Here is a 12,952-nt window from a genome sequence, read left to right on the forward strand (position 1 = left end):
ATATCTAGTAAAGCCCGCTTATACTAAAGATAAAATGATAGCGTTTTAATAATAATAAGTGCCTCTACTATAGCGGCGACTATATAGCTTATAATTATCTAAAGAAACCTTATACTACTATATATATAATTAAATTTAGCTCTATCTCTAACATTTCTAATTCTACTACCTCTTCTAAAAACTTAGCTTATTTAGAAAACAAGTAGTTCCTACTAAAAGTTACTTATAGGAACCTATACTTACAATAGTTAAGATTTTCTTTTTATAATCTCCTAGTTGCTTTAGTAAGACTTTAATAAAGATAAACACCTTATAATTAACTATTTCTTAGTTACTAGTTTATATAAATATAAGTCTACTACTCTTATTAACACTAAAGCCTTTAGTACTACTTTTACTATCTAAGCTTATATATAAAACCTTAGCCTTTATTTCCTCCTCCTTAGTTCCTTTATTATTCTTAAAGTTACTAATAGGCGCTCTACTACTACTAGTAATATTATCTCTTCTATCTAAGTTAAGTTCCTAGTAGAGTTATTTAAATAGACTCTTATCCTTTTTATTACTTACCTTAGTTACTTTCTAGTTATTCTTAGGTATTTTTAGCTACTAGCTTACTGCGCTACGCTCGATACTGACTAATAACTATTAGTACTTTCTAGTAGGAACACTAGCTTTTGCATCTATTTAGACTCTATTATTATCCCCTAAAAGAGAGCTAAAGAGCTACTTAATCTTAATCTATTTTTATAGAAGACTCTAGATATCTATATAATTAGCGCAGCTCTCTTTATATACCTAGTAAATACTAAAAAGACGAGCTATTAGCTCTTTAGTATTACTATAAGGGATATTAAAAAGGTTCTCGCCCCTAAGAAAGTTAAAGATCCCGCTATTATCTTATTCTTAAAGTACTATAAATTTCTAGATATTTTCTTAAAGCATCTTTTAGACTAGCTACTACTATATTATACTTATAACTACTATATTTAACTATAGCTAAGGATAGAACTATCTGCTAGGTCTCTCTATAGAATATTTAGGGAGGAGCTATTAGTTCTAAAAAAGTACCTAGAGAACTATCTTATAAAGAGTTTTATTTATTCTAGTAATAGCCTAATAGCCTCCTCTATTCTCTTTATTTAGAAACTAGAGGAGGCTTCTAGTTCTAGGTGGACTACTAGAGCCTTAATGTAATTATAGTTAAAAGCAAATATCTAATCTCTCTTATCTAGGAAATTCTTACTTAATTATTATTAGTAAAGTACTTTACTAATCTTAATATTATTGCGGCTTTTAATAAGCTTTATATTACAAAGGGTAATAAATAGCTAATAGCCTTTTGCACTTATTAGAGTCTCTATAAATATCTAGTAATACCCCTCAATTTATTTAACGCACTCTTATTCTTTTAGCAGTATATTAATAATATTCTTTAGAAATACCTAGACTAGTTTTATACTACATATATTAATAAAATTCTAATCTATAGTAATACCTTAAATAAATACTAGAAGTATATATACAAAATGCTTCTCCGCTAATAAGAAGTAGATCTATAAGTTAATATTAGAAAGTATAGATTCCACGTTTAAAAAGTTAAGTATCTTAGGTTAATTATCTTAATAGAAGGTATTAAGATAGATTAAGCGAAGGTTTCTACTATATAAGACTAGCTCTAGCTATAGAACCTAAAAGATATTCAAGGCTTTCTTAGTTTTATAAACTTCTACTATTATTTTATCTATAATTTCTTTAAGATTATTGCCTCTTTTACTAGCCTTACTTATAAAGACTAGCCTTTCCTATAGGCTCTAGATTATAAATATACCTTTAAGGAATTAAAGTATATATTTACTACTATACTAATTCTATAGCACTTTAACTAGAATAAGCTAGTTATAGTAGAAACAAATACCTTAGACTATATTATAGCTAGTATACTATACTAGCTAGATATAGAAGGCTAACTCTAGCCTATAGCTTACTTTTTAATCAAGATATCTATTACTAAGTATAACTATGAGATCTATAATAAGGAGCTACTAGCTATTATTAAGGCTTTTAAGGCCTAGCGCCTTAAGCTAGAAGGAACGAAAGAACTAGTTAATATTATCTTAGACTATAAGAACCTTAAATACTTTATTTCTATAAAGTCTCTTAACTATTACTAAGTCTATTAGAGCGAGTTTCTCTTATATTTTAACTTTAAGATTATATACTATAAGGGTAGCCTAAATATAATTATAGATGCTTTAACTTGTTAGTCTAGAGATCTTCCTACCAAAAGAGGGAGTAATTCTTAAAAAAACTAGTTTTAAATAATATTTAAGTAGTATAACTTTAACTTCTAGCTTAAGTATTTACCGCTAGCTATTAATAAGATTTATACAGCTTTTGCTAGAGCCTTTACTACCTCCTCTAAACTTATATAAGATACTAAAGATAAAGGAGAACTACTAGTAATCTAGTCTAATATAATTAAAGTACTAGATTAGATTCCTAAAACTATACTAGACAAGAATATTAACACTACCTATATAATAAATAAATAAGCCTAAGAAATCCTTACTTACCTAAAATAAGGTACTTATATAATAAGGGGCTTTCTACTATCTAAAGTTTATAAAGAGAATAGTTAGATAATCTACTAAGACTACTAGTTCTTACTAGAATCTAACTAGGTTTATATATACGCTCTATATAAAGCCTACTTACCTCTAGCTATTAGATACTTAGAAAGTACTAAGATCTTTAATATCTTATTACGTTTATACTAGTAGTCTAGAATTATATAGAATATCCGCTAGTTTATCTATAACTACCTTACCTATATCTATATAAAGATCTCTTAGGACTACTACTAGAGCCTACTAAAGCCTCCACTAGTCCCAGAATAGCACTAGTCTAATATCTCCCTTAACTTTATTATTAAGCTTCTAGGAAGTAAGGATTACTAAGAAAACTTATATAAGAATATTCTTATTATTATAGATCGCTTCTCTAAAATATAGCACTTTATTTTTTATAGTAAGATAGATATATTAACTACTATAGTACTCTTCTTCTAGTATATCTAGAAGCTTCACGGTATCTCTAAGTTAATTATCTCTAATAGAGGAAGCTAATTTATTAGCTAGTTCTAAAAGAAACTATACTTCTAGTTAGGTGTTTACTATAACCTCTCTATAGCCTATTATTCTAAGACTAATAGCTAGACTAAAAACACTAACGTGGTTTTTAAATAATACCTATAAGTGTATATAGTGTTTTTATAAGATAACTAGGTAGATTAGCTATTCTATATAGAGTTTGCGTATAATAACTATATCTTAGAAACTATCTAAGTCTCTTTATTTTTTACTAACTATAGTTAATACCCTCGCCTTAACTTAAAGCTACATATCTCTAAGATAAATCTATCTTCTAAGCTAGACTAAGAAGAAGTAGCTTAGTTCTATAATAAGATAACTATTATTACTTAAGAGCTATAGAAATAGATACGCCTAGTATAAGCTACCTATAAAGACTCTACTAACTACTAATAAACTCTTACTCTAAAGTACTAAGTTAGTAATAGAGTGTATCGAGATACCTATAATTTATAATTAGGTTATTTACTTTAGAAGCTCTTAAATAAGTACTATAGCTTCTTTTATATTACTAAAGTTATTAGTATATATAGCTATTACTTAAAGATTCTATAGTTTTCGTGCTACTACTCTATATTCTACACCTTATTAATCCAGCTCTCTACTAATAATCTACTACTAGAATAAGCTCTACTATTCTCTCTTTTCTATTTAAGCATCTTAGCGAATAATACATAGGATATAAACTAGGTTCTTAATTCATAAAATTACTATAAGCGTTTTAAGGTGCTTATAGACTAGATCGGCTCTAATAAAGACTCCTAGAATCCCTTATACTATATACTAATAGCTTCTATAGAGGTTGATTATTTCTTTATATACTATCTATATAAGCCTAGCTATATATACTAGGTAGAACTTAAGGCTTATAGCTACTCTATATCTTCTATAGAGTTAGATAATAATTTTAATACTAAATCCGAATATAACTTAGGCTTAAATGCCTTATAGAAACTTAGCTCTTAGAGAGAAGCTACTATTATAGTTTAGACTTAGTGTTTCTTAGTATTTAGATCTTTAGTTATTCTAGAGTTATATAACTAAATTACATACTCCACCTATAGTATTATCTTTCTGTTTTCCTTATTGCACCTTTTAACCTTATGTAATATCTTGTATATTACTCTAATAAATTAAGTTCTAGTATCAAGCCTTTCTGTACTGTAATACTTTTATACTACCTTCTATTTTAGAACTAAAATAGGTTATATCTAGTATTAGACTAAGTAAATGTAGCTCTAGTAACTAGATTTCTATTGAATTGTCTATTAAAGTCTTTCTAGTTTTTACTAATAATAACTACTTTCTCGCCCGAACGTACGTAGCCCTCTTTTAGCTTTCTATATAAACTAGAAATAGGGATGGTAATAAAAGCGCTTACACCTAACACTATAAGACACTACTATATCCTAGCTGGCCATGAAGTGTTTCGTTCTCTTCTAAAACAGAATAACACTGCCTTCTTCTACAAAAGCAGCCGAGCACTTCGCCTTCGCGCGAAGTATCGAGCGCGAGATCCGGCGGGCGAATACGCCTAAGCAAATGAGTCTGATGTCTCCGTTCAAGAGACCAGATGCAGTAGGTGACTCGGCTAAGAAAGGCGGCGGCTGGAGGTTGGAAGAAGGCATCAGCGAATGGGTTACCATGACTCCTGCATCCCTTCTAGCGACTCGTTTTTCTGTGCAGGCTTCGGTTAGCCTGCCGAGCCCTGTCTTGGAAGCTGAGCATGCCTCGCCGATGGTCGTCATCCACCGCGGTCTCCAGAGCCTTGGAATGGACGGAACCCACGAGACACCTTGCAAGCCGTCGCTGTCCCGCATGCTGCTGGGCAGTTCACCGATTGATGCGATTGTCGGTCCTGACCATGCGCTGACAGAAAAGCTCGAACGAAGGAGGCTCAAGCGCTCGTCCCAATCGTATTCAGAGAATCTCGGTTTCGACCCAGCACCTAAGCGGAGACGGGGCAGACCACCCTTACAGCCTCAGCGACTCGCAGACATCACCAACACGATCTCGCCGCCCGATCTCCATAGCAAGAGCACTACCCCTTCCTCTAAAGCTGACGCCGATGCTCCGGTCCTTCCCCGTACGCGCAAGGCTCAGAAGGCCACCGGGACCACTTCTAAGGAGCTAATCACAAACGCAAATGATGAGGATGAGCTGTCGCTCATCGAGACGCAACTCCAAGATGCCAAAGAAAACTTGGCGCTGCGTGGAAAGAGTATTGCATGTGTCAAGAAGCGGCATAACCTGAGGAGCTCGGTTTCTACGCGGTCTGCAGGTGGCGCACGCGATGCGGTCCGGTCCACGGTTGATGAGAGTGAGGGTGAGTGAGTTTCGGATAATGCACGTTGCTCTCTGAGGCGGTTTGGATTGCGGCGTTTCTTCAGCCTAAAGTGGAGTGTGGATAAACGCGATGCATGGTGAAAACGGTTTGACGGTGGAGCTGCGTATGGAAGGCGAGTGCCACTTATTTGGCGCTCGAGCGATACAGAACTGTGACTCAGTCATTAATTCTGCTACTATGTGGTGGAAATAGGAAGATTCTATCCATGCAACCGTCGCACGTTCAGTGCAGCTTCACTTCATGTCAATGGTCAGAAAGAGATTGTGCCGCTAACAGAGTTGATCACTAGACAGTCGCAGTGACCTTGTCCGTATGATCGAAATCCGCTTCGCGGCTGCAAAACAATAAAGAAGGCACCCCATAGCCCCTCGACATCACGGATCGATTCTCATCAATATTTCGAATGATCGCGTGGACCTCCGATGGGCCTCAAGCGCATTCAATGCGCGTCGCGTACGATATGTCTTCATCACCGTGGGGGCTTACAGACCGCTGCGAAAGTAAAGGAGCATGATTACGGCCATTCATACCTCATCACCATCCTTCAATCATCATCGCCCTCCCCCCTTTTTCAGGTCCATCAGCCGCACAAGCTCCTCAGCAATATCCCTCGCGAAGCCCTCATCATTGATCGCCCTCTCATCTCTCACGACTCTAATCGCGCTATCCTTCAATCCCTCCTCAATCATCTCAAACAACGCCCGATCAGCCTCTCTGTCCTCAAACGGCCCGCCAGGCGTCGCAATCATGCTCACACCGCCCGTGGGCAACCACACCTGCACCATTTCCTTCCTCTCCGCATACCTCCTTAGCTTCTCAACCATGAACTCTCCTATTTTTGCGCACTCGTCTTTGTTTGTCCGCATCAGAGTCACCATTGGATTATGCTCATACAATCTTCGATCCTTAAATCTTTCTGGAACAGTGTTCCTAGCCCCATAGTTCGCCATGTCACACGCGCCGACGCTCAGGATGTTGGGTATGCCAGCGCTGGCTGCTGCTTCGAGCCTGTTTGGTCCAGCGGACATGTTGCCGTCCAAAAGGAAGTCGCAGATCTCAGTTGTCGTGATGTCGAGGATGGCGTCTAGCTGCCCCTCGTTGATGAGCCGCTCCATTGCGCGCCCGCCATGGCCCGTGGCGTGGAAGACATAGACTTCGATGTCGTAGACTCTCTCTAGATGCTTCCGTATCACGTCAACGCAGGGAGTCGTCACGCCGAACATCGTTACTCCCACCCTCCTCTTCTTTTCCGCAGCACCTTCTTCCGAGAAGTTCTTCAGATAAGCCTGATACGCCCTGGCCATTCCGACGATCGCCCCGGCTGCATTTGCCAGCACGTTACGCAGCACGCTGTTCAGTCCAGCAATGTCTACGACGGAGTACATCATTGTGATGTCCGTCTCTCCAACGATAGGGCCGGTGTCTCCGCTGGCAACGGTACTAACAATGAGCTTCGGAAAGCCGATTGGCAGCGCCTCCCTCATGACGGCAGAAGCGAGGGCAGTACCTCCGCTGCCGCCCGCTGAAATAATGCCGTGAATTCTACCATCCTCGAATAGTTTTTTACGCATCTCGACGCGCAGAATGACATGCGTTTGATCACTTCGCCGCGTGGAAGCTCGGAGACGGGAGTCTGACCGGCCTCGTCATAGCGTGCAAGCAGCTCGGATTGGCTGATGTTTATGAAGTTGTGTTCGGTATCTGAGCGGCAACATCTAGGAGAATGCTTTCTGCCTCGGCTTTCCTGATCTGGGTGTCCAGGAAGAGCAATTCCTCAAGCTTGGAGTCGAACGTCCCGAGGAGGAGGACGACGGGGTTCATTGTGCTGTACCTAGGTATTTTGTACAGTTGTCACTTACCCCGGAAACGAAATGGAACCTCTGTCCTGCTCAAACACCCGCCACATCGGGGACCTTGTTTGAGTCGTCTCTAATGCCTCAATGATACTTTGGAAGATATGTTCACTTCACTATGCTGCACACCGGATCCTTCCCAGGTTGACGTGTGTCAAAGATGTGGGGAAGCGTGGGGCGGGAGATCAGCAACAGGGATTACCCACCATCGCCCATCTCAGCAACGTCTTACTCAAGCCCACCTCGCAACCACCAAGTATCAGCCGGCGGTCTTCAAGTCCGTTGTATGCATCAGAACAGACCCCAATGCCTCCTCCAACAAACAGGCAAGATATCCTCGCTAAGCTCCGCAAGTCTGTTGAAGATGGAAGCATCATCGTCGGCGCCGGCGCAGGCAAGCTTCCTTTGCCTAGAGCACCCTTGCGAAACTTGTCCGCTGACATGCACCAGGTATCGGCCTCTCCGCCAAGTTCATCGAAGCAGGTTGCGGCGATCTAATAATCCTCTACAACAGCGGGCGCTTCCGCATGGCCGGCCGCGGATCACTCGCAGGACTGATGCCTTACTCCAACCCCAACAATGTCGTCGTCGAGATGGCGTCAGAGGTGCTACCTGCCGTAAAGAGCACACCGGTGATAGCGGGGGTCTGCGCATCTGACCCATTCCGCGACATCTCCAGATTCCTAAGAGAGCTCAAGGACCTCGGCTTCGCGGGTGTGCAAAACTTCCCCACCGTAGGGTTGATCGACGGCCAATTTCGGCGAAACCTTGAAGAGACGGGCATGGGCTTTGGGCACGAGGTCGAGCTCGTCCGGCTAGCGCATGAGATGGACATGCTGACGACACCCTACGTCTTCGACGCTGGCCAGGCAAGGAAAATGAGCGAAGCAGGGGCAGACATCCTTGTCGCCCATATGGGGCTCGCGACCTCGGGATCTATTGGCGCGACGAGTGGAAAAAGTCTCGATGACTGCGTTGCTCTTGTTCAGGAGATTCGGGACGCGGCTGTGGAGATCAATAGGGGAATATTTGTGCTGTGTCATGGTGGACCGATTGCGAAGCCGGAAGATGCGAAGTACGTGTTGGAGAGGTGTAAAGGCGTGCATGGATTCTTCGGAGCGAGTAGTATGGAGAGGCTGCCGGTTGAAGAGGCCATTACGGGGGTTACGAAAGAGTTCAAGAGCCTCAAACCGGGTGGTGCGGGGTGACCCGAGGGTAGGCTGCAAAGCGTTGCCCTTCTGTCATGAGGTGTCACTGCTGATTCGCTGCTTGACGGCTGGAAACTTTCTAGAAGGCTCTGCTGTTCCCGCGATCTGGCTCATGCTGTTCCCCTGATTGGAGGGCAAGGCAACGGGGGCCTCAGTGTTCTGGAAAGTCACCCCCGGTCATCATCTTGCTGATCCCCTCCCGCTTTCGTATTGTGTTTTCGCTCTTCAGGGGCTGCTAGATCAGAGGATACATCGAGCAAGGACCCGTGCGCATGCTGGATAGCGGGGTAGGAAAAGCTAGACACTGCGAGCTTGCAGAAGGAGAAGCCAGGGTACGTGAACGACTAGGAGCGAGAACAGTATGAGACAGCCAGAACGTAAGGTTGCACAGCTAAGTAGCATCGGTTATCAAGGCAGAGCTTCTGATGATATTGCTATGCCTGTGCGCCTCATCTGCAATATGTATTGGATATAAATCCTTCGTGCACTAGCGACGTAGCTTTGCGTGCGAGTGGTTGAGTACGTGAGAAGGGATTGATTTGTCGAGAGCTGTGTCGTGCTCTTGGGGGCCAAAACGAATGAAAGGAGTGCAACAAAGTTCTACATTCCGAGGTTTGTCTTATGAAGTGGCAGTCCTGGTGCGGTGCTTAATGTCGGTCTGTTTCCTGGAAGGGAAGGTATTCCGTCACGTGTTCGAATCAGCCGCCGCCGGCGATCCAGAACGAGCTTCAGAACCAAGCCAGATTCAGGTACTCGATGTTTCCACGAGGCAATCTAACAGGGCTGATGAAAGGACCACACGCCTCACGGACGCCCCTACATCATACCCGCAATGACAGTTTCGTCTGATCGCAATAAGATAAAACAGGGAGCTTCACCTCCCGAGAGATGTAAGTCTGGCACGCCTGGACGGCTATATAAACGTATTTCTTTGAAGCATTTCGCTGCCATTGCTTTACGGCTGTCCTTCTGTTGTGTACGACCATGCTGTTCGCTAAGCTCTTCTTCTTGCTGGTGGCCGCCTTGGCCTCCACAGTATCTGCCCAGGCCGTTTTTGCCCATTTCATGGTACGTGACTGCAAGTGAGCTGCGAACCAAAACAAGCTGACCAGACACAGGTGGGAGTGGTCCAGTCCTACAACGTTGACCTCTGGAAGAAGGACATTCAGCTGGCCTCCGAAGCAGGAATCGACGGCTTCGTCCTGAACATTGCTACTCCATACGGCAATATCGCCCCCCAAGTCGCAAATGCCTTTCAGGCCGCAAACCAACTCGGCTCCAGATTCAAGCTGCTCTTTTCCTTCGATTACCTCGGCGGTGCGGGACCATGGCCTGCCAATGAGGTCATCAACATCCTAAAGCAGTACGGCCCAAACGCAGCTTACTACAAGTACAACGGGAAGCCGCTTGTTTCCACCTTCGAAGGAGTGAACAACATTAACGACTGGCCGAACATTCGCGCCTCTGTGCCTGGCGGCATCTTCTTCCTCCCAGACTGGGCCTCGCTCGGCCCCGGTGGTTTCTCCGCCCACCTCGACAAAGTCGATGGTGCCTTCTCCTGGGACATGTGGCCGGAGGGCCCGAACAGCATGACGACTGCTAGGGACCAGGAATGGCAGAGAATGCTCGGCTCGAAAGCCTACATGATGGGCGTCTCACCCTGGTTCTTCACCAATCTCCCTGGATATGGCAAACAGTGGACCTGGCGTGGTGATTCTCTGTGGTACGACCGGTGGGAGCAGGTACTAGCCCTCAAGCCCGCTTTCGTTCAGATCGTGACCTGGAACGACTATGGTGAAAGCCACTACATCGGACCCATCTACCAACCTGGGGTCCTTTCAGGCCCGAACACGAATGCTCGCGCGTACGTTGATGGGATGCCGCACGACGCCTGGCGCAACCTTCTACCGTACTACATTGCACGGTACAAGACCGGCTCAGCTGCGATCCCGAACGACAAGCTGAGCTACTGGTACCGCCTGACGACCGCCGCGGCCGGCAGCGCCAACGGTGTGACAGGCAATAACTGCGCTTATCAGAGGTGTTACAACCCGAACGAAATTGTCCAGGACAAGGTCTTTGTGACTGCCCTTGTCAAGGCCCCGGCTGTAGTGAAGGTGCAGATCGGTTCCAACCAACCTGATACATTCCAAGCCACTGTAGCAGGCGCGCGGCATTTCACTACCCCGTTCAATGGTCGGACTGGTCCGGTCAGGGTCTGGATCGAACGGAACTCGCAGTCTGTCCTATCTAGTACCGGTACAGCGATCTTGGCACGTCCGGCAGACGGAATCACCAACTACAACGCTTGGGTTGGTGGAGCTTGAAGAGCTACTGTCGAAAGGAAGGAGCGCATACTGCCTGAAAGAGATGATATACGGCCTCTTTGTCCTTGAGTCACGGTTTCAACAACCGTCGTTACATTCTCCTATATAAATTGAGATCTTCTACATTTATGCTAGTGAAATCATTATCTGCAGTTAGTTTCTGTTCGCGACTATCATGGACCCACCTTTCGTTCGCTTATAACAGTTTACTTCTCACCCTTCGATAATGCTGTAGCGTTCGTCTTCATAGCGAGGGTACTATCCGTGCCGACAATGACATTGTTTCGACGAAGACTACTTTGGTCCTGTTATTGACAAAGCCCTTCCGTGTGCTCGAGGTCTACTCCTCTTGTGATATATAAACAGGCCATCTATCCCGACTTCGCTCCTGTCCTTTAGCCCACTACCCTATATACACTTCAGACACGTCTTCCTATATACACACTCTTCTAAACAGCGAACGCTACGCAAGTATAAACACCCACAATAGCAATCATCCAACAAGAGCACCCGGAGCCTATGGACGAGAGGATAGGCCCAGAACTTTCCAGGATGACTCTCTACACCGTGATGTAAGTTCTCCTCTCCCTCCAGACTCCGTTCAAACATGCAGTGTTAGTCGAGAATGCTGGCACGCAGCAAGATTTACCACCCAACGGTCCGTGCATCCCGACGCGGTATGCATCCTCGCCTCATTTCCTCTGCTCCCGATAGCGCTAGCATCGATTAGAGGAACCAGCTGACGGTGTCGAAGTCCGATACGTGAGCGTGACACGACTCCAATGCTCGACCGAAACCGTGGTAATCCCCCTCGCCCCGACTCCAGAGTCCAGAACCGGACAACCCACTTAGGCCCAAGACCAGGCCGGGAGAATAACGAGCCAGAAGACTAACGAACATTAAGATCATCAGGCAAGCATAACAATCGCCAATCACGGATAGCGCTAGCGTCGATTATAGGAAACGCGGAAATGCCGCACGGGTGCGGTTAGAATACTGTCCCGCGCCAGCCATCGCAGCACCGTTTAGATAAGACCGAGCACCTAACGGTAGCGGAGATCTATAAGAATAACACCATTAAGAAAGGTCAGTATCCTAGAATATACAGAGGGTATATAAAGGAGAAATACGACGTGAAAGAGTATAGCTGTGATCCTTGTCTGGATCGCGGAGCGACTCACCGTATGGTTGCATGAGAAATCACTGGCGAGGATATCTCTGATATTGCCAAGTGGAGAAAGCATGATCCGTATATGTCTGCTTGGATACCTTTATCTTAATAGGGCGCTTCCTGCGGCTGCTAGTCAGTAACAACGCGGCCTGAGTGGATCGCGGAGCGACTCATTGCGTGCGTCTTGGGCTCGGCTAGATACAAGAAAACATAAAACACTACTTGCCTACCACTTTGAGGTTCTCCTCTTGAATGTGCAATGTCTCTTAGTGTGATGGTACGTCCGCGAGAGATTTTACTCGAGTGCACTATACGCAATTCAACAAAAGTAACAACTATACGTGAAGCAGGCAGACTCTAACCTATACTACGTGGTAGATGCACAAGTCATAGCTTACTTTAACACCGATCCATATTTCATAACTAATCCTCAGAATTCCGAAGCGACTAAATACCCGAAGGGGTCAGCAAGCAGTTAATATTAAACAAGAGATAGAATTTAGAAATACACCCTCTTCCCTGCCCTAATAGCTCCCTTCCCTAGGTTAAGCGCCTGGAACCGCCTCTAAATTCTCCTTCACGCACTCCTCCAGCTCCACCCATCTATCTCTCTCTATTCTCTTAAGCAATTCCTCTACTCTCTTTGCTAGCGCTAGTATATTTATGTCTCTTTTAATATCTAGATCTAGATTAAGGAACTTTCTATCTAGATAGTATTAATAGAGAATTTTGTAGATATTCTTCTACTAAAACTCCTTATAAGATACACTTGTTTTATACTAAAACGGTTTCTAGTATCCTTAAAAAGTACTCTCTAAGGTAGACTCGAACTGCAGACCTTCTATAAGGTAAAGGAAAGAGTAAAGAATATAGTATAGGCAGAATTCCACTATA

At 43.7% G+C, this 12,952-nt stretch overlaps 4 protein-coding genes across 4 annotated transcripts; 3 read left to right on the forward strand and 1 right to left on the reverse strand.

Annotated features, from left to right (window-relative positions):
- Positions 1-4,703: 4,703 nt before the first annotated feature.
- W97_07762 (uncharacterized protein) lies at positions 4,704-5,486 on the forward strand (the record flags this gene model as incomplete). The annotated part of the gene is made up of 1 exon (XM_007785631.1): positions 4,704-5,486. One exon carries the CDS (start codon positions 4,704-4,706, stop codon positions 5,484-5,486), a length of 783 nt encoding a protein of 260 aa, XP_007783821.1.
- Positions 5,487-6,050: 564 nt separating this feature from the next.
- On the reverse strand, positions 6,051-7,070 carry W97_07763 (uncharacterized protein; the record flags this gene model as incomplete). Its single annotated transcript, XM_007785632.1, has 1 exon — positions 6,051-7,070. One exon carries the CDS (start codon positions 7,068-7,070, stop codon positions 6,051-6,053), a length of 1,020 nt encoding a protein of 339 aa, XP_007783822.1.
- Positions 7,071-7,512: 442 nt separating this feature from the next.
- W97_07764 (uncharacterized protein) lies at positions 7,513-8,560 on the forward strand (the record flags this gene model as incomplete). The annotated part of the gene is made up of 2 exons (XM_007785633.1): positions 7,513-7,636; positions 7,803-8,560. 2 exons carry the CDS (start codon positions 7,513-7,515, stop codon positions 8,558-8,560), a joined length of 882 nt encoding a protein of 293 aa, XP_007783823.1.
- Positions 8,561-9,544: 984 nt separating this feature from the next.
- Positions 9,545-10,887, forward strand: W97_07765 (uncharacterized protein; the record flags this gene model as incomplete). Its single annotated transcript, XM_007785634.1, has 2 exons — positions 9,545-9,628; positions 9,679-10,887. The coding sequence occupies 2 exons, from the start codon at positions 9,545-9,547 to the stop codon at positions 10,885-10,887; spliced, it is 1,293 nt and encodes a 430-aa protein (XP_007783824.1).
- Positions 10,888-12,952: the final 2,065 nt, after the last annotated feature.

Source organism: Coniosporium apollinis (genome assembly GCF_000281105.1).
Source record: "Coniosporium apollinis CBS 100218 chromosome Unknown supercont1.45, whole genome shotgun sequence".
NCBI lineage: Eukaryota > Fungi > Ascomycota > Dothideomycetes > Coniosporium > Coniosporium apollinis.